The 19,778-nt window shown below is 49.1% G+C and overlaps 1 protein-coding gene across 2 annotated transcripts in view; it reads left to right on the top strand.

Annotated features, from left to right (window-relative positions):
* Chid1 (chitinase domain containing 1) overlaps nt 1-19,778 on the top strand; it is a 43,939-nt gene that overhangs the window by 18,145 nt on the left and 6,016 nt on the right. The window contains exons 9-13 of one of the 2 annotated variants that reach the window (XM_021646199.2): nt 6,407-6,508; nt 7,514-7,669; nt 17,993-18,073; nt 18,259-18,301; nt 18,522-18,697. In XM_021646199.2, coding sequence (XP_021501874.1) covers nt 6,407-6,508; nt 7,514-7,669; nt 17,993-18,073; nt 18,259-18,301; nt 18,522-18,620 — 481 coding nt within the window. In that variant the 3' untranslated portion in view covers nt 18,621-18,697. Of the gene's footprint in view, nt 1-6,406; nt 6,509-7,513; nt 7,670-17,992; nt 18,074-18,258; nt 18,302-18,521; nt 18,698-19,778 lie in introns of those variants that run through there. The other variant, XM_021646197.2, reaches the window with a different exon arrangement.

The following is a 19,778-nucleotide window of genomic DNA, read 5'->3' as shown; positions in this document are numbered from 1 at the left end:
ACATAGGAGGCTCAGAATCATCTGAGGGTAGACCTGGGGTACAGCGGGCAGTAACGGGTATTGGGGGAGTGGGATGTAGAACTGTTGGGTGGGAGTCCTGGAAATTCTCCTGGTAGCCAAGCTTCCAAAGGCAGCCCTCTCTATTTGGCCTTTAAACCGTCAGATGGATGCTGAGCTCTCTGGCCTACACACTAGAAGAAAGTACCCTTCTCTCTGGTCATTTCTGAGTCTTCAGCTATCTGAAATAGCAGTAGCTGGATGTGGTTGGATATGCCTCCATGTCCTGGGGTATCAGTGGCAGGTTGATGATACTTATAACAGAAATGACTTGTGCCTTTGCATGTTGGTGCATGCTTTTATTCCACGCACTTGGGAGGCAGAAGTAGGCAGAACTCTGTGAGTTTAAGGCTTGCCTGGTCTGCATAGCAAGTTCCAGGATCTGCCAGGGCTACATGATGAGACCATTGTCTCATAAAGATGAAAGCCAAGTGTGGTGTATCTGTCTTTAATTCCAGCACTCAGGAGGCCGAGGCAGGTAGAGCTCTGTGAGTTCGAGGCTATCCTGGTCTATATGATGAGTTCCAGGCCAGTCAGGGCTACACAGTGAGATGTTATTTAAAAAAAAAAAAAAAAGTGACGGAAGCACCTATAAGGTACTTGGGCAGCTGACAGGAACTCTAGTTGCTGAAGACCTATCCTGTGTCACTTAGTGCCACCTGTCATTACAGGTGATACTACTCAGGCAGTTTTTAAGACCCACCAGCTCAAGGTAGTTTCTCCATCCCAACCTTGAGGGTACCAAGGCCCCTTTGTATACTGTGGATGTCTGCCAGCTGCCTGGGTTTTCTCTATACACTTCCCTCAGCTCTCAGCCCATTAGTGGGGACCATTGAACACAACAGCAGGTTCTCCACCTTGATTCGGGCCCATCCCAGGAGACCTACTGTGGAGTGCAGTGGGCTCTGGTGCCTCTAGGTAGGCACCTGAAAAGCGGAAAGCATGAGGGCTGTCTGTCACTTTGCCTAGGAGTGAGTTCTAGTAGTACTAGGTGACAGAGTTGGTCTCCAGCAACTAGTGTCCATGTCAGCTGCCCAAGCACGGTGCAGGTGCTGCATTAACTCAATCACTTTTTTTGGGGGGGACAACATCTCACTGTATAGTTCTGGAACTCCCCACATAGACCAGGCTATGTTTTAATGTGTGGAACATATGTGTGCAGCTGGGCTCTGTTCTACTTGTCTTTTGCTTGGTGTTGTGCAGGGATACTCTTCCTTTCTTCCCTGGGACTCAGCTCTGAGGAGCCCTCCCTACTAGAACCTCCCTTTACTGTGTCTGCTGATCTGACCACAAGGTGCTAGGTCAGGAGGTGTCCCTCTTTGTCTTGATGGATCCCAGGCTGGGTTTACACCTGTGTCTCAGTGATTCCGCCCTTGCCAATGAGAGGAACCCAAGTTAGGCATTTGTCCAGGGATTGGGGCCTGTGTTTTTACCCAAGCTGCATCTTCTTTGTGTGAAGCACTTAAACTATCTGATCCTTGAGTTTACCTAGGGCTGGTGTAGCAGAGAGGAAATTTTCAAATTGGCAGTCTTGCCAATCTGGGTAGAAGCTAGAGGCTTCTGAAGACAGCTAGGGGCTACTGCCTCCTAGAAAGGTCTCCAGAGCTGTTTCTCTGGAGAATCTACACTTGGTGTTACGTGAGAGCTTACAGCTGCACAAACCTTGGTCCTAAGACACTCCACGAAAACCTGGAGTTTGTGTAGGTTGTCTTCTCTCACAGACAGCAAGAGCAAGATAACTTTGGTAGTTGGAATCTTTCCCAGCCCCAATTAACCTTGTATAATGTTCGAATAAAGTAATGGAGTGAGCTAGCTGGGTGTCAGTCTTTCTTGAGAAGGCTGAACCCCTCTGCTCCTTCGGAGAATGAAGGCTTAGCATCTTGATGAGCTTCTCTCTGTTTCAGCACCTACAACTGACATCTAACAATAAAAATTCACTTATGTCCTTTGTCACCAAAGGTAGGTTAAGTCAGAGCAGCTAGGGAAAGGGCTGGCGTCCAGCTGGGCTACAACAGCACTGAGGCCCTTGGGGTCTTGTTATAGAACTGGGCAGCTATTCAGCCATGCTGACCTTGAACACTTCTTTCAAGGTCACCAGGGTGCTCTCAGCAATACTAAAACCAGGGTAGAGGGGCATATCTAGTTTAATTAGAAGATCTAGTTTAATTAGATCTCCAGACCTAGAGGGGCTAGGAACACACCATCTTGGGGACATAGGAGATATCAGGTCTGCTTCTAGCCAGCCTCTTAGATTTTGCAGGGGCCAGTAGCATACTGTCTAGAATGGTGGTGAGGGGTGTGGCAAATTAAATGTCAGGTCAACCTCCAACCTGCCTTTCACATTTCCTTGACTTCTTTAGTTCTTAGGGACCTCTTAGGTTGATGACAGAGGAACAGCAAGGCCAGCAAGATGGCCAATAGGGACTGTTGACTGTAAGGTAAACCTGCAATACCCGTTCTGTTGTCCTGGAAGAAGCTGGACACTTGGCTCACCACCCAGGAGCATGGAGAAACAGGAGTCAGAGGAGGCTGGGTCACAGGGCCGAGGGCAGGAGGTTTCAGAGGAAAGTTGAGGGCAGCTCCAGGAAGGGTTGTCTCTAAGTTGGTGTACTGTCTGGCTGTTAAGTCTAATATTCTGAAGCTGCCAGCTGTAGATGGTGTTAATGGTGGACTGGAGGAGGGAGGCAAACGCTCTGTGGGCTGAGGGACAGTGAACAAGTTTGTGTGTTGGCTATCCAGAGTAGGAAAGGGTGCTGCATTGCTGAGATGAGGTGGCCCTAAGGCATGGTTGAAACCCCTTCCCTGAGGTTGCAGATAGCGATGGAGTGAGGTTTCTGGGCCCATAGCTTCATACCTAGCACTCACAGTGGTCATGAGTAATTTCTGCAGGCTACAACTTCACTGCCACAGCAGCACAGTGTGCCCCAGTACTATCTGGGCATTTTCCCTTGCTGCAGGGTGTCTGGCCCACATGGCTGGAGGGTCCCAGCCCAGTGTCCTTACAATCCTGTTCTCTGGTGAGGAAAGGTAATCATCACTGGAAAGAAAGGGTAGCCTGGGGTTGAGTATAAGGATTCCCCATCTTAGCTCTTAGTGGCACTTAAAAGTGTCTCACTGCTGGGGCTGGATACCTTCCTTCTTTGCCATTACCTGCATGGGGCCTGTCCAAGACCCAGGACTGAATGATGTGTTTTGATATAGTGTGTTCTCCCCTCAGAATTAATTCAGAACGTGAGGTTTTCAGCATGAGCAGTGATTTCTGTTTATTGGAAGTCATGCTGTGTATGGTCTGTTGGCAAGCTGTTTTCATGTCTCTCAAGCATGTATGTCCTCATTTTTTTTCCTGGTGCTGTGGGACAAAGAGAAATGGCTCAGCTCCCCAGGGTTTTGGGACAGGAGTGGGATAGGTTGGGAAGGGATAGCTCTAGCAATAGCTTCTGTATAGCCTTTCATCCTCAAAAGCAGAAGGGGGATGACACGGTCCCAGAGAACTCCCAAGGACATAGCCAGGAGGATGGCAGCAGGGAGGGTGGTAATAAGAAGCCCAATGGCATCCCTTCTTTCCTGTTGACAGCAACTACCCTAGGAGGTTGCTCTATTTTAAGACAGTGTTGGCTGTGTTCCTGTTTGGCTTGTCTTATCATGACCACTTAAGAACATGGCCATTCTGACATATGGGCTGTTCTTAATGTCTGAGCCTGTGGAGTTGGGTTGCATTGTGAGAAGCTGCATGAGGGAATCTCTGGGAATAATGCATACTTGAGGAGAGTTTGTCCCCACTGGGTCCCATGATCTTCTCAACATTCCCACCACTCCTGTCCCTATACTCTATCTCTCCTCTCCTTTGGTGTCAGAACTTCTGACCCACCTCTGTTCTTCAGGTGCTCCGCATGTCCTTGCCCTCAGCCCTCATTTTCTCCCCATCCATACCTGCCCTGCTTAATGCCCCAATGACACAGTTAGGGCAAGTGCTGTGACAGCTCTGCTGGGCGGAACTAAATGTGACCATAAGGATCTGTGCCTATAGGCAGTGAACCCAAAGTTCAGATGATTACAAACAACACTGAGCACTGAAGCCAGCTGTGCCTAGGCAGAAGCATGTAGTTATCAGACCTTTGCAATCTACAGTGAATTAGCAGAGTGCCTTCTGGCCTGTCCCGCACCTCTGGGGTAAGCTCTGACTAATAGGTCAGCTGGTCCAAGAAGCACAACTAGTAGGGAGTAGCATTGGTGGCCTCAGGACCCAGACAATGGGCAGGGCTATTACCTGGCAGATGGCAGACACTGTCTACTTTGACAGGTCCTGTCTACAGTTCCCTCTGAGCTTCTAGCCTGGGGTCAGAGTGTGCTTGTAGCCTGAACAATGTGATTTAACAGAGGAAGAAGTTCTGGGAATCTTCAGACAGTATCTATGACCCTTCCCTGTGCAAGGTATAAATGTCTATTATGCAGATTTGTCCTGCCATTGGAAGAGGCCTGCTTTTCTTTGTGCTGAGTGTCTGGGGGTTGGGTGATATTGCTGTAAGACTTCAGGGTAAGTGTTCTTCCCCAGCATTCAGTGAAGTCAAAGGTCCCTGTGTGGGACTTTGCCAAGTATAGCTACTCTGCTTGGAGCTTTCTAGGCTCCAGCAGTCTCTTCTTGTCCAAAGGCTTCAGCCTCACCTTTCTGAGCCTTCCTCTTGCTGCACTGCTGAATCCCTGACACAAGGTAGGACTAAGAAAGGCTGTCAACCTCCAGCTGTAGCCCATGCCTTTCTTCATGAGCCATCAGGTCTAGAAACACCAGGGCCTGACATACTAGGAGCCTGTATAAACATGGGTGGATTCTTTTCCTTTTGTTTGTTTTTTGCTTGTTTGTTTGTTTTGGTTTTTCGAGACAGAGTTTCTGGGTTTTTTGTTTGTTTTTTTAAAGATTTATTTATTTTATGTATAGGAACACTGTTTTCATGCACAGCAGAAAAGAGAATGAGATTCCATTACAGATGGTTGAAAGCCACCATGTGGTTGCTGGGAATTGAACTCGGGTCCTCTGGAAGAACAGCCAGTACTCTTAACCGCTGAGCCATCTCTCCAGCCCGGGTTTCTCTGTTTTAGCCCTGCCTGTCCTAGAACTCACTGTGGCCTTGAACTCACAGAGATCTATCTGCCTCTGCCTCCAAAGTGCTAGGATTAAAGGTATATGCCAACACTTGCTGGCTCATTGGTGAATTATTGAATGAGGGTCCAATCTAGGAGCAGGCAAGCCTTTGCCACGTGGGAGCCTGTCTTAGTTACTGTTCTATTGCTGTGGCATGACCAAGGCAGCTCTTACAAAAGAAAGCCTTTAATTAGGGGCTTACAGTTTTAGGTTAGGCCATGATCATCATGGTGAGAAGCAGACAGTCATGGCCCTAGAATAGTAGCTAAGATCTTTACATCCTCATCTGCAGGCAGAGAGAGAGAGATTGAGAAAGGACTGGACCTGGCATGAGCTTTTGAAACCTCAAAGCCCACTCCCAGTGACACACCCCCTCTAACAATACCACACCTCCTAATCCTTCCCAAACAGTTCAACTAACTGGTGACTCAATATTCAAATAAATGAGTTTATGTATGGGGGAGCCCTTCTCATTTTAAGGAGATCACAGAATCCTTATGTTTTTAGATTGAATGTTTGAGCCCCATTGGATTAGGAGCAGGAATAGGAACAACTGTTACACTATGGGGCCAAGATAATGTGTTTATAGAAGCCCAGGCCGTGGGGCAAGGGGAAATTGCTCATCCATGTCTGGGCAACAGGGACATCTATGAGTCTGTCCTCTTCTGTATGTTCCTACTATGGAATGTTTCTAGAACAGGGCTGAGTCCCCACATGCTGTTTAGCTCTTGCCCAGACTCTTTTGCTCAGAGTCTTCCAGGGGCAAGGAAAGAGGGACATCTCTGTTTGACTTCATCCCTCATTTTAGCACCTAGAGGATGTATGACCCCAGCCAAATAGCACATTGCTCCCATCCCTGAGGAAAAGTAGTCCAGGGTTCTGTGGGTCATGACCCTCTGGGGAGAGGAAGAATTGAACAACGTTTTCATGGGTCACCTAATACCATGGGAAAATACAGGTATTTGCATTATGATTCTTAACAGTAGCAAAATTATAGTTATGAAGTAGCAACAAAAATAATGTTATGGTTGGGGGTCACCACAACATGAGGAGCTGTATTAAAGGGTCACAGCATTAGGAAGGCTGAGAACCACTGGCCTAGAGGGAAGAGAAAGGTTACAGGGTGGGATCCCAGACAGCATGAGTGCTCTGACTCTTGGGAAAACCAGCAGTCCATACCTGTTAACTCAAGGTAGGTTTGTCTTGTCACAGGACTGACCAGCTTGGCATGTTTACACACAAGGAGTTCGAGCAACTGGCCCCCATACTTGATGGCTTCAGCCTCATGACATATGACTACTCTACAGCACAGCAGTGAGTATGGACTGGTAGCATGCTGTAGGTACAGTGGGTCTTCAGGAAGATACAGGTTGCGCCTTGGTCTCTCAGGCAGACATCTGCCTATGGGCTTTGTGGTTCAGCATGGAGGGACAGCCATTTTTTTCTGCACCTGTGTGCTGTCATATGGAAGCTGATTGGTGTACCTGCCCCATTCTCAGGAGTTTAGATTCTTTGGGAAGTCCCTGCCAAAGGGTGGAATCTGGTGTCACCAGTAAAATAGGCATAATCTGGTCTGCCACTTGTTTTCCTTGGGCCTTGGCCCTAGCTGCATGTCTGCTGGCCCTTCCTTGCTCGGTGTTTTAGACCTGCTTTTACTGCAGGGATGGGGAAGGCTCATGTAAGCACTTTGCCCCATGCAAGACACCTGGCATCAAAAGGTGCCAGGGCCACTTTGCTATAAGACTTAAATGATGTATTTCTGATTCTGCCCTTTTAAAAGATTTTTCTGTGATTTGTTTGGTGTCTAATTTTTCTAAGACTTACCTGTTATTTTTAATTATATATGTGTGTGTCTCGTTTGGGGGTATAAGCATGTGTGCGGGTTCTCAAAAGGCCAGAGGTGTTGGATCCCCTAAGGCTGGAGTTATAGGCACTTGTGAACCTCTGGGTGTAGGTGCTGGGAACTGAACTCCGGTCCTCTGCAAGGGCAGTTTGAACCATTAACCATTGTGCTATCTCTCCAGCACTGATTGATTGATTGATTGATTTATGAGGCAGGGTTTCTCTATGAAGTCTTGGCTGTCCTGGAGCTCATTATGTAGACCAGATTGGCCTTGAACTCATAAAGATTGCCTGCTTCTGCCTCTTAAGAACTGGAGATGTGTGCCTTTACATCTGGCTTCCCAATTCTTGAGAGGTATTTGCCATAACACAGAAGGAAATAGGCCCAAGTAGATGACCTAGAGGACCAAACTAGAGTCAGACACAGGGCTTCCTGTCTTCTGCTAAAAGTGGTCCCATTCCCCATTGAACTTGCAGGCCTGGCCCTAATGCTCCATTATCGTGGATTCGAGCCTGTGTCCAGGTTCTGGACCCCAAATCACAGTGGCGAAGCAAGATACTCCTGGGACTAAACTTCTATGGCATGGATTATGCAGCCTCCAAGGATGCCCGTGAGCCCGTTATTGGGGCCAGGTAAGCCCAGAGTCCTCCTGGTCACATTCCAGGTGTGGCCAGTCATAGAGGTGTGGTTTCGATTCCTGGAAAAAGGGAGAAAAGTTGGGACTGAGAAGGTTACAGGTAGGTTCTTTTGGGCTTTGCAGACTGGAATCTGAGATATTGATTGGGTGAAAAGCCCCACTCCTCTGTTGGATTCACCTCAGGGTTAGCATCTTCCCCACAGAGTTAGTGCGATAGCCAAGGCCTGCATCCATGGTGTAGTTGTCCTGCTACTGGGGAGAAGGTTGTACATGGCTGGCTGGGTTTGACATGGCTTAGAGCATGGGTTCTCTGGGCAGTGCCTGTGTCATGTGGACTTGGCCAGGACTGGCTCTTCCTTTTTTGGTCCCATCATTTCTCCACTGAGGGTCTCCTCCAACGTCTCGGCTCCATGGTTTTAATAGTGTGAGCCCAAGCATCTCTGTTTTAAAGTATTGCTTCCACTTCTCCCTGCACTTTTCCTGTGTACATGCTTCTCTACTGCCACCACGCTTCAGTAACTAGCTGTTGGGTTTCGGCAGTTGGATCAGTCTGTGTTACCTGTGCTCAGTGCTCTGTGCACTTACACTTTGTACCAGGTTTGGGAAGCATTCGATAGTTTCCTCAGCTCTCTTCCTCTCTGCTCCCTCAGATGTGTGGTGTACGCTGCTCTGATAAGATTCCTACTTGGCTCCTGAGATGTGTTGGACTTCAGATGTTTTTCTTTGATTTTGGTCTCCGAGGAGGCTGGTTTATTTTGCCATTCCCTCTCTGCCACTAACCCCACCCAAGCTTTTATTTATTTACTTATTTATTTATACAGCGTTCTGCCTGCGTGTGTGCCTGCGCACCAGAAGGGGGTACCCGATCTCACTATAGATGGTTATGAGCCACCATGTGGTTGCTGGGAATTGAACTCAGGTCCTTTGGAAGAACAGCCAGTGTTCTTAACAACTCTGACCTATCTCTCCAGCATCCCAACCCAGGTTCTTTTTGTCTCATCTGTGAGTTTTCTAGCTCGTGTTTTACATATCTGTGGATTCAGTTGTGGCACTACTCAGTCTCCCTCTGGGTCAGTTCTAGCTGGCCTCCACAGGTGACTTCTCCCTCAATGAGGGTTGGGGACTGTTTTTGGGTAGCCCCCTTCTGAGGGTGTTAGATGTAGTTAATTTCACTCTTAAATGCTAGGTATTTTAGCTTCCTTACAAATCTGGGTTCTTTGTTCTGGGTGCCGTTAGTTGCTTAGATGTCTGATGGCGTATACCTTCTACTCTAGCACTTGCAAAGCTGAGGCAGGTGGATTTCTGTGAGTTTCAGTACAGCCTGATCTATGTATCAAGTTCCAGGCCAGCTAGGGATATATACTGACATCCTGTTTCAAACGAAAAGAACCCATTTAAACATCCCCTTTTGTAGTGGTTTTTCATGGAGAATGGTATCCAGAAGCTAAGATTTGGTTGTCATTGCCACTGGGTGCAGCTGTTGCTTTCCGACCCCTAGGCACATTTTATGAAGGGTGCTGTGCACGTGTCACCCAGGGCAAGTGAGCCAAAGCCAGGCTGCCTGCCTTGTACTGAGTGCTGATGCTCTATTCAGTCTCTGCTTCAAGGTTTCTCTTCACCTTGGCCCCAAGACAAACCCAGAGTTGCCTTGGTTGGCCCTTGCAGTGAGTGGAAAAGTTGGAACACTTCTCTGTGGCCCCTAGCTGTTTGTACTCTGTGGACACTCATCAAAGCTGTTATCCAACTCTTATCCAACCACTTTTCCATTGGTCTGTCCATGGTGGGGTGTTAGGGTGGGCTATGCTCCGAAGCCATGGATGGGAAATTCTGTCTTCCTTACACATCTGCACTCTTCTGTATCCTCACAACTGGTTGGTCCTAACATCTGTGTTCATCACAGACTTGAGTTAGAGGCTGTACTCCTAGCCCAAAGAAGCTGCTGGCTTGCTTTGTGTCCTGAGTCTAAGTCTAACAGCACACAGGTAGGGCAGGGTTTCTGACTAAGAAGGACCCCAAAAATGGGGCAGATAGGTGGGAAGCTGGTCAAAGCCTTGGGGGCTGACCACCTGCTATTTTCCAGTAGACTGTTGAGAAGTCAGCTTCTCACAGCTGTGTCCTGTGCCTAAAGATGTGTATGCCAGGAATTAGACATAGGGCATCCACACAGGTGAAGGCTACTCCTGCCTGCTCCACACAGGCTGTTCTTAGCCTCCCGGCCCTTCAGGATTTGCCCAGCTAGAAAAGTTAGGTAGTACCTCTCAATCTTCATCTCACTAATGGCTTCTGTGAGGCAAAATGAGAGCGTATGTGCGCCAACCTGGGCATGGGCCTACCCAAGGGAAAAAATTAGGTAGAGAAAGCAGTTTCCCTGGGGCTAGGCCTGGCGGATTGGTTGCTTTTGCCAGCTTGCCCATGCAGAAAGATGCTGCCTGCCCAGCCTCACCTCGCCAGGGCTGAGTATAGATGCCCACTCAGCAGGGCCACATCCCCCAAGGGTAGAATAAAATAGCCATCCAGACTTGCGTACGTGGCTATCCTCATGACTGTAGAGCCATCCAGAGCGCTGACCCTGCAGTTGACCCCTGCCTCAGGGGTACTTACCAAGGAGCATGTGCCCCTCCACTTGATTCTGGTCTGTGGGGCTGACCTGCAGGGAGAAAGACCTGGGAGAACAGCAGGAAGGTCCCACAGGCACTGCTTCTGCAGGGAGCTTTGATGCCTGGCAAGTGCTTTTCTTGGGAGATCTCTGGCTCAGGGCTGCTGAAGTTCCCTGAGTGGGAACAGCTCCTGCTCCTCAATTGTTGCCAGACCCACATCTGACTCCTCCCTGAAGACAAGCCTCTTATGCTTACTTCCTTTTTTTAAAGATTTATTTATTATATAGACAATGTTTTGTCTGCTTATACACCTGCATGCCAGAAGAGGGCACCAGATCTCACTATAGGTGATTTTGAGGCACCATAGTTCCTGGGAATTGAACTTAGGACCTCTGGAAGAGCTGCCAGTTGCTCTTAGCTTCTGAGCTATCTCTCCAGCCCCTATGTTTACTTCTTACCCTGTCTGTTAGGCCCCTTTTTCTTTATACCCCTATGGCTATGACTCAGCTGTGTGGTGTCTACTCTTGACTCAGAATTCTGCTTTCCAGGAGCATGGGGTGAGATAGGCCTCCAATTTGGGGGTGTCCTGTGGGGTCTTCTCCTTCCATGCCTGAATCTGGGGTTCATCATCCTTATTTCTAGAAGTGCTTATGCTTCCAGGTCAGGCCCTTTCCTCACCCTCTGCCTTCACCTTCTGCTTTTGGCACCAAGTTTCTGTTTCTTATGATGTCAACTGTAGTTGGACCTAGGCCTTGTATAAAGTTGCTGCCCCCAGCCCATCTACACACTTTGTATGCTGCCCGGTGACATTTTTCATAGATTCTCCTCCCAGGCCGCTGTGAAGAGTGAAGAGCTCTCATCCCTTCATCCTGTTTGTGCCCTCCCACTGGGATGTGTGATGTGTGCAAGACAGGATGAATCACTGCTGTGGTCTTCTTCGTCCCTGCTGCTAAAACTCTCAGGAACTACCTGTTTCCTTCCTTATCTCATTCTTGATGTTCCTGTTTTCTTTTGTTTTGGAGACAGTCATACTCTGTAGCCCATGCTGGCCTGGAACTTACTCTGTAGCCCAGGCTGGCCTCAGTCTTATGACAATCCTCTTGTCTCGGTGAGCTAGCTCTAGCTTCCAGATCTTAAGTCTTCCATTTAGTTTATTCTCCCCAAATCCCAGGCATCAGCTGACAACCAGTGGTATGGGTAAAGGATTCCTTTCCCCTCAAGGTCCCCAAGTTGTGACTTTGGGACCCTGGCTTTAAGTGACTTTCACTGACCAAGTGTAGACCTGAGTCATGAGCCCCTCTGCCAGGACAGTAGCAGATCAGGCTCATCAGTGGTTTTTGTTTCCATAAGATGCGACAGTATTCCATGGGGACACCATACCAGAGACATAAGAAACCCCCAGAGGAGGCTCTGCATCCACTGAGAAGCCAGCAGAAACCCACCTTGAGCTGTGAGAGACCTTTAAACCTATGAAGCCTTGAATGTCTGACCTAAGGTTTTGCTGCTCATAAGCAGGTTTGGGGTGGCTCTGCCATCACCATTTTCTCCCAGCAGATCTGGGCCTTAGGAAGGGGAGGGTCTCACTAGTGCCCTACCCCTGATAGGCCCCGGGCTGGCCTCAGCGCCCTGTAGGGACCCAGGGGGTTCCAAGGAAGAGTATCTTATACAATTTAAGCCCCAAAACTGGCTCTGGGTAGGGGTAGCAGATTTCCTGTGTACGAGGTGTCTTCATACCTGGATCCCAGTGAGTGCACGCAGCCCACAGGCCTGCACATGTCCCGTTTCTCAGTGATGGCTCTCATGAAGAACACCAGCTGTGCTACATTTTCACATGCTAGGGCCACCTTTGGTTAGGCTTTGGCCATAGGTGGACGCAGGTAGCAGGAGAACAGGTCAGGAAAGTTTATCATGTGCACCTGCTGGCTTTACTCAGTGTTAGTCCCCACACTTTGAAAGCTGTACCCCACTGATCATCTTGGATTCGCTTTTGAGGCTACCAACCCCGACCTTGCCTGGTGCCCTACCAGTGTCAGCAGCCGTCTGGCAATGTGTCAACCTCATTCTTTCTACTCTTCTTTCTACGGCTGAGCCCTGCCTGCTGCTCACCTACCAAGTTCACTTAGACTTGTGTAGGGGATCAAAGGACCGTCGTAGCCAAGGCCCCCACAGAGATTTCAGCTGACTTTTTTCCCACAAAGCAGAATTCCTTCCAGGTTGATGGCACAGGGAATCCCGGGGCCACAGGTCACAGTCTCTTCCACGTTGTAGTCCAATCCCTCTGGGAGGGTTGGATCCAGATAAGAGAGGTAGCTGTAGATAAGAAGACCCATCCCCTGCTGACAAGGCCCAACTGAAGACCCTAGGCCCCCAGGCAAGCATCTAGGGGAAGGTGTTAGGGTACTATTGCCTATGGTCTGGCTGCTCCCCCAAGAACACAGCTTAGCAGGATGCAGCCTCTTTATGCCAGTCACCACAGATTCCTCTCCTGATGGCCCCATCAGGGCAGATGACCTGCTATGAGATGCAAGGGAGCATCTTAAGCTCTTTAGGATTCTGCTGCCTTTTTGCCTTGTTTTATTTTTTAAGATTTATTTATTTAGACAGTCAGTCTGTCCTGGTGCGTACCTTTAATCCTAGCAGAGGCAGGTGGATCTCTGAGTTTGAGGTCAGCCTGGTCTACAGTGAGTTCCAGGACAGCCAAGGATACACAGAGAACCCCTGTCTTGAACAAACATTTATTTGTTTTTATATGCATTGATGTTTTGCCTGCATGTATGTTTGTGCGAGGGTACCAGATCCTCTAGAACTGGAGTTCCAGACAGTTGGGAGCTGTCATGTGGGTGTGGAGATTGAACCCAGGTCCTCTAGAAGAGCAGCCAGTGCTCTTAACCACTGAGCCATCTCTATAAGCCTTTCAGTTGCCCTTTTTGTGAGAATCCAAGCAGGGCCTCAGGATGATATGCCAGCCCATCTTAGCCTCCAGCACAGAGCCCTAGTCTTCTCCAGAGGAGACATGGTCTAGCCACCTAACCATCTGCTCAGCTGTAGATGAAGCCAAGGCCCTGTGATAGGGGGATTGGCCAGCTCACTCAAGCCAGCCACTGTGGTATGTTTGTTTCTACCAGCCAGGTAGACCATCTGTGCCTGCCCCATGGTGGGGCTTGCAGAGCAGTGCCCCTTACTGGTATAGTGTGGGCTCCTAGTGAAACTCTGGGATGGCCTGCTCATTGCTTGTCTTTAGAGGTGTTGCACCTCACAGTAACAAAACGAAGTGCAGCGTGCCTGTCCTGGTCCCCTCACTTGGCTGGCTTAGCATAATTAAGCTGATTAAGCATCACAGCTAAGCCACTGCACATACATGGCTCTCATGCACTTACCGAATAATCACCTCCTCCCTTCTACCCCATGAAAGCTGAACTCACTTGCTTCCTCTGCCTCCAGGCCACAGAATCATCCCAGGGATGAGCCATAGTTTACTTGGTGATGTGATTAATTGAGGCCAGCTGGCTAGGAAGTGTGTGGGATCCTCCCAGCATAGGCTGTTGATACTCCCAACATGGTGATGCTGTAATTATCCTGTGGTGCCTTTGGAAGCCATCATGTCCAGGCAGCCTGTCAAATAGAGATCCAGCCTTCGTGCTGTGCTGATGAGCATCTCTACCCATGTTCCTCTTTACCCTGTGAGGCCAAGGCAAGTTCCATTATCAGCATATCTGATAACAGTGTCCTGTGGTGAGGTGCTTCTAACTATGGCAAAGATAGAAACCAGATGAAGAAGAGGCCCAGCAGCATGGCCCTCATTCCTACCCACCCTGTGTACACATCTCACTCTAGATGACCCAAGAGATCGTGGAGCACTTTCCTGAGTCCCTTATGGTCAGCCCCAGCTAGCTCTGTACATGCCAACATAGCCAGAACATTCTGACCAAACCCACTTAGACAGCCCTGCTTTTTGTTTTGTTAAACTTTTATTAATTTATTTTGGGGTGGGAAAGCACAGCATGCCATGGCACTGTGTAGAGGTCAGGGAGCAACATGCAGCAGTTAGTTTTCTCTTTTTAGTGTATGGGTTCTGGGGACCAAACTCAGGTCATCAGGCTTGGGGGCAAGCATCTTACCCACTGAGACATCTCACTGGCCCTGTTTGTTTATTTTTCTTTTTTTGATATGTGTATTATGGGGTGTGTGTATCTGTGTATGAATGCAAGTGTCAGAGATATCAGATCCCCCCGGAGCTGTAGTTACAGCAGGTGGGTATGACTGACCCAGTGCAGGTGTTGGGAACCAAATCTGGGTCCTTTACAAGAGCATTACTCTTTGTACACTCTTAACTGCTGAGCTGCCTTTCCAGCCCCTGGTTTTTGTTTTATTTTGTTGTTTGTTTGAAACAAGGTTTCTGTGGGTTCTATGAGTTCCTGGCTACCCTGGAACTTACTCTGTAGACTAGGCTGACCTTGAACTCAGAGATCTGCCTGCCTCTGCCTCCTGAGTGCTGTAATTAAAGGTGTGTGCCACTACTCCTGGCTTCCAGGCCCTGTTTTTTTAAGTGACCTTAAATATTTTTTTCTTAAATGTATATATTGTGTATTGATCTTTTCCCCCTTCTTGTCCTCACTCTCCTTTTCCTCACACCTTCTGTCTGCTTTTAGTCTCTTGTGCCCTCTAGACAGTTTGACTTCCTCTGGTTTTTAGGAGACCTCAAGCAGATCCATAAAAAAAAGGCTTTCTGTCTCCTGATAGCTCTGCATGGTCAGTCTGTGACACTGGCCTCACTCAAGGCCTTTCTGGAGTTGGTCCTCAGCTCAGATGTCATGTGAGGGATACCCTAAGGAGATGATGGAACTCCCTCTGGACTGAGCTTGCAGGATTGGGCCCTGGGAAGGACAGGGTAGTAGAAGTAAATGCCAGACCTTCTATCCTGTAGGGATGACTACAACCTAGCCTTAAAAGACTTGCTCTTATATATTAATTTTTAAAATTACTTTATGTCTGTGAGTATTTTGCCTGCATATATGTCTGGGCACCACATGCACACCTGATGCTCACAGAAGCCAGAAAAGAGCACTGGATCTCCTAGAACTGGAGTTATAGATAACTGAGAACTGCCATGTGGATGCTGAGGATTGAACCCAGGTCCTCTGGAAGAGCAACCAGTGCTCATAATGGATTAGTCATCTCTCCAGCCCCCTATTTATTTATCCTTATGTGTATGAGTGTTCTGCCTGCATGTATGTATGTGCACATGTATATATCTGGTACCCACAGAGGTAAGAAGAGAGACCCAAAGCTCCTGGAACTAGAATTACAGACAGCTGTGAACTGCCTAATCTTGGGTCCTCTGCAAGAGCAGTAAGTGCTCTTAACTGCTGAGCTGTTTCTCTAGCCTGCCCCAACATAGCTTTTGTTGGTGCTGACCTGGCAGTGTGTCTAACTACAGTCAGTTCCTTGTAGAACATTGCATTTAGTGGGATGTCAGGGATCCCATATACAGCTGAGCTAGAAAGGGCCAGGGCCACAGTGTCAGCTGTGTGGAGCTGTAACCCTGTTCTGAGTTATCCCTCTAGGCCCCTTGGAGGCTAAGGGTTCCACTGAAGATTTGGTCTGAGAGTAGGAGTTTCTTCCCAATCTCTGAGCAGTTTTGTCCTCTGTCCCTGCCTGTAAATCACAGTGGACTCAGGCTGTGGTCCAGGAAGGACTGAGAACCTTCTTATCACTGGAAACATGTAGGCCGTCCTGTCTCTGGTGCTCTAAGGCCCTCTGTGAAGTGTCTAGGTAGGTTCACATGGTTCCATCAGCATTCCTGACCCTTTCATCAGAGGCCTTGTGTCATATACCTATACCATTACTCACCCTCACCCCCCATTTCAAAGTGTGTAAATAGTACATTCACAAACTTGAATGACCCTTTCCTATTCCAAAACATTTCATTACCCAACCCCAAAGAAGTCTTTTACCCCTTAATAGTCATGCCTCAATTTCCCCAGGTCCTATTAACCTCTACCCTGGGTCTTGTCCCTGAGGATCTGCTTGCTGTGAGTGTTACATGAAAACAGAATGGCTCACTATGTGGTTGAGGCTTTTCTTAGCTTTGGGAAATGCCTCGTCCTTAATTCTTCTTCCTTCAAGTGTGTGTTGTGTCTCTGAGCTGGCCCCAAACCCCCAGACTCAAGTGATCTTGCTGACTGCAGATATTCCAACTTCTTCTGTCCTGACGATTTACTGTACCTTCTTATAGACTTCAGGTGATGCCTATGACCAGTTCATGCCATCCTCTGGGCTTGTCTTCCTTTTCCCTATCTCTCCCTCCTCTCACATAGGCCCCTCATTCCATTGCTACATGTTTCCTGTCATCCTGCTTACTTACGTCTCATCTTAGAAAGGTGAGGTGGCCCTTGCTGTTGTGCCTGAGACCTGGCCTTCAGGTGGAGCTTGCCCTTCACATTTTTCCACAGGAGTCACACAAGCCCCAGAGGGCTCTAAGCCTAGGCAGTTCAGTTCCAGGGGTTCATGCTGAAGGGAGGTATAAGGTCCTTTTATTCTGGTCACAACTGCTCCCATGGGGTCAAGCATGCGCACACACACACACACACACACACACACACACACACACTAGCTGAGAAAGAAAGACCCAGTTCTCTAAAGAATATTGGCTGAGACTCTCAGTGTACCATGAGGCCAGGGCCATTCTACACTCTTTGGAGCACTCCTGGACAAGATGACAGCTGTTCAAGTCTCCAAGATACCTTGGGAGCTGTTGGGGCCTCTAACCTGCCCAGCGCTGTACCCTTAGACACCTGCAAGTCAGATCTAAAAGGCAGTTCTCTGCTACTCCATCCCGCCCCTCACCCTCACATAGTGGAGGTTCCCACGCCTCTGAGCCCACACCAGTAGCCCTGAAGACCAGCCCACTTCAGGCTACAGCTGCATGTACCCTGTGACCACCCTCCCACAACATGTGTTGATTGTACTGCCAGACCAGGGAGAAGACCTCTACCTGCAGGCTCCCAGCTACAGAGGACGATCTCCCAGACCATCTATTAACATGCTTGTGGTGATGGTTTCTATCTGGTAGGAACACTGCTCTGGTCTCAGATGTGCAGCACTGATGGCTGTGTGCCCCTGGTCCCCCTTGCATTGTTGAAACTCCAGTCCTGGCCCCGGCAGTTGAAAACAATCCTTTCTTCAAGAAGGGCAGCACTGCTGCAGCTCTGGCAAAGAGGCAGCAATGTCCACCTCGGGAAAGAAAGCCTGGGAGACTCAGCCTATCAAAGCCAATGCTGCTGCTCACTGTCCTTGCAAAAGCCCTGTCCTTTAATCCTTGACCCTCAGCCTGGTGTAGAGCTGAATTGACACTGAATTGCTTATTTTCTGGGCTCTAGGCAGAGCAAGGTCAGAGCAGAACATCAGGTGGCCAAACTGAGAGGAAGCTGTACTTAAGAGTACAGTGGGGTGCTGACTCCCAGTGTTCAAAGCATTGACTTCCCCAAGGAGACCCACAGAAAGGGTTGTTCCCAGTGCAGGACTTGTATACAGTAGGGCTTTGCGGTTTGGCCACCCAAGCTTTCTGGCTGAACATAACAGAGTGCTGCTGGCGCTCTGTGGACCTGTAGGGACAATGTATTCTTCACTCTTTCTGTGATTGCCAGCCACATAGAAGCTGTGGTCTAGGAGTGGGCTGGGGAATGTGAGTAGCTCTCACACTGGTAACTTGATCTCTCCAGGTACATACAGACATTGAAGGACCACAAGCCTCGAGTGGTGTGGGACAACCAGGCTGCAGAGCACTTCTTTGAATACAAGAAGTGAGTGACTTGTAGCCCACCAAGTTGTAAGCAGGAAGCCTTGTGGGGAGGACACTGATGAGGGAGCAACAGGGAATGGGGAACGGTGAGGGCCCAGCGCTGGTGGACCTTAACCCTGGTGGAAGGGGAGTGTAGGCCTTGGGCCTACCTAGAAGGCAGGGTTCATAGTCCCATTTCTTCTGCAGGAATCGCGGCGGGAGGCATGTTGTCTTCTACCCAACTCTGAAGGTATGTGCCACATGCTTTGCTTGTCAACCTTAATGCTGTGGTGGGGGTGACAGTTTTGGCCAGATATCAATGGTATCAGTACTTGCCATCTGCATTGGAGGTCTGTCCTGTGGTCTTGATTCCAGGCCACATACTGTCTCCATGTTTAGGATAATTCTGGGTACGCTGGGGTAGTAAGGAAGTGGCTGGAGCAGGTGCCTACACCCCTGTCTGCCCACAGTCTCTGCAGGTGCGGCTGGAGCTAGCCAGGGAGCTGGGCGTCGGGGTCTCCATCTGGGAGCTGGGCCAAGGCCTGGATTACTTCTATGACCTGCTGTAGGCTGGACAGCAACCCCCAAGTGACTGTGGACTTTTCTAAGCCATGGAGTGACTGGTGAAATATAGGTCTCTTCTGTATTTACTGTGAGACATCTGCTCTGGTCCTCAGCAGGACCCACATGCATGGGTTTCTTAGCCCAGGATAAGAACTGGGGCCCTTCCTGCTCACTACTCCCTGCTGCCTGCTGTGAGCCAGGTGAAAAGAAAACACAGCTCCCATCCCCTAGGACAGCTCAGCTCTAGGCTCAGGCCTCTTGAGTGCTTTGCAAGGTCTGTGTGGGATGTGGGTTTGGAAGATATGAACAATGACAGTCTTCTAGTCCTGGCAAAGATAGCCCTTCCTAGCACCACCCTAAAGCCTGACAAGGGCAGTACAGAGGGCCCTGCCTTCACACTATGATCACCTGCCTACCACAGACACAGGTGTGTGTTCAAGGTGCCTGATGCCTGCAGCAGGTGCTATACCTATCCCCACTGAGCTGGATGTGACCAGGTTGTGAGACCAGGTTGGAAACTGGCCCAGAGAAGCTGCACTTATTTCTGTGAAATGCCCTGGGCCATAGTCCAGACTGTGTCCACCAGAGGACAGGATAGGGCTTGCCTATGGAGCAGCACAAGAACCTGTGTGTGGGCTGGATGGGACTGGTCTCATGAGATCAGAGGGGCCTATCTTCCCTAATGAACAGGCTGAGCCAATGCTGGGGAAATGTCCAAGAATTCTGAGGTACCAACAGGTGAAGAATAGCTGACCCTTACTTCCTCACCCCTTCATGTGTCATCCCCTGCTGGGTGTTATCTCAAGGTAGTAATTCCTGGTCCTGCAGGCCCTTGGGTAGAGCTAGCCAAGGACCAAGCTATAGAGGCCAGAAACTAACCAGGACTCTGCCCTGTGAGTTTCTGAGATCTGTAACTCAGGATCCTGAGAGTTAGGGATGGGGAGGATGCTAAGACAACAGGGCCAGGCCCAACCCATGAAAGGCATGGCTAAATCCCTCCCACTCAAGAGTTGCTTCACAGTGGGCAATCTCACCTAGACATCAATTAGACCACTACTGAATACAACCTACTAGAGTAGAGACAGTCCCTGGCCACTCACTCAGGTCAGTGTGGCTGACAACCTGGGGTGCTGGGTCAGGGGATCCCCAAGGTGGATAGACTC

This window comes from Meriones unguiculatus, chromosome 1 (assembly GCF_030254825.1).
Source record: "Meriones unguiculatus strain TT.TT164.6M chromosome 1, Bangor_MerUng_6.1, whole genome shotgun sequence".
In the NCBI taxonomy this organism is placed as follows: Eukaryota; Metazoa; Chordata; class Mammalia; order Rodentia; family Muridae; genus Meriones; species Meriones unguiculatus.
Note: the sequence above shows the minus strand (reverse complement) of the source record. Positions and strands in the feature narration are given on the sequence as shown.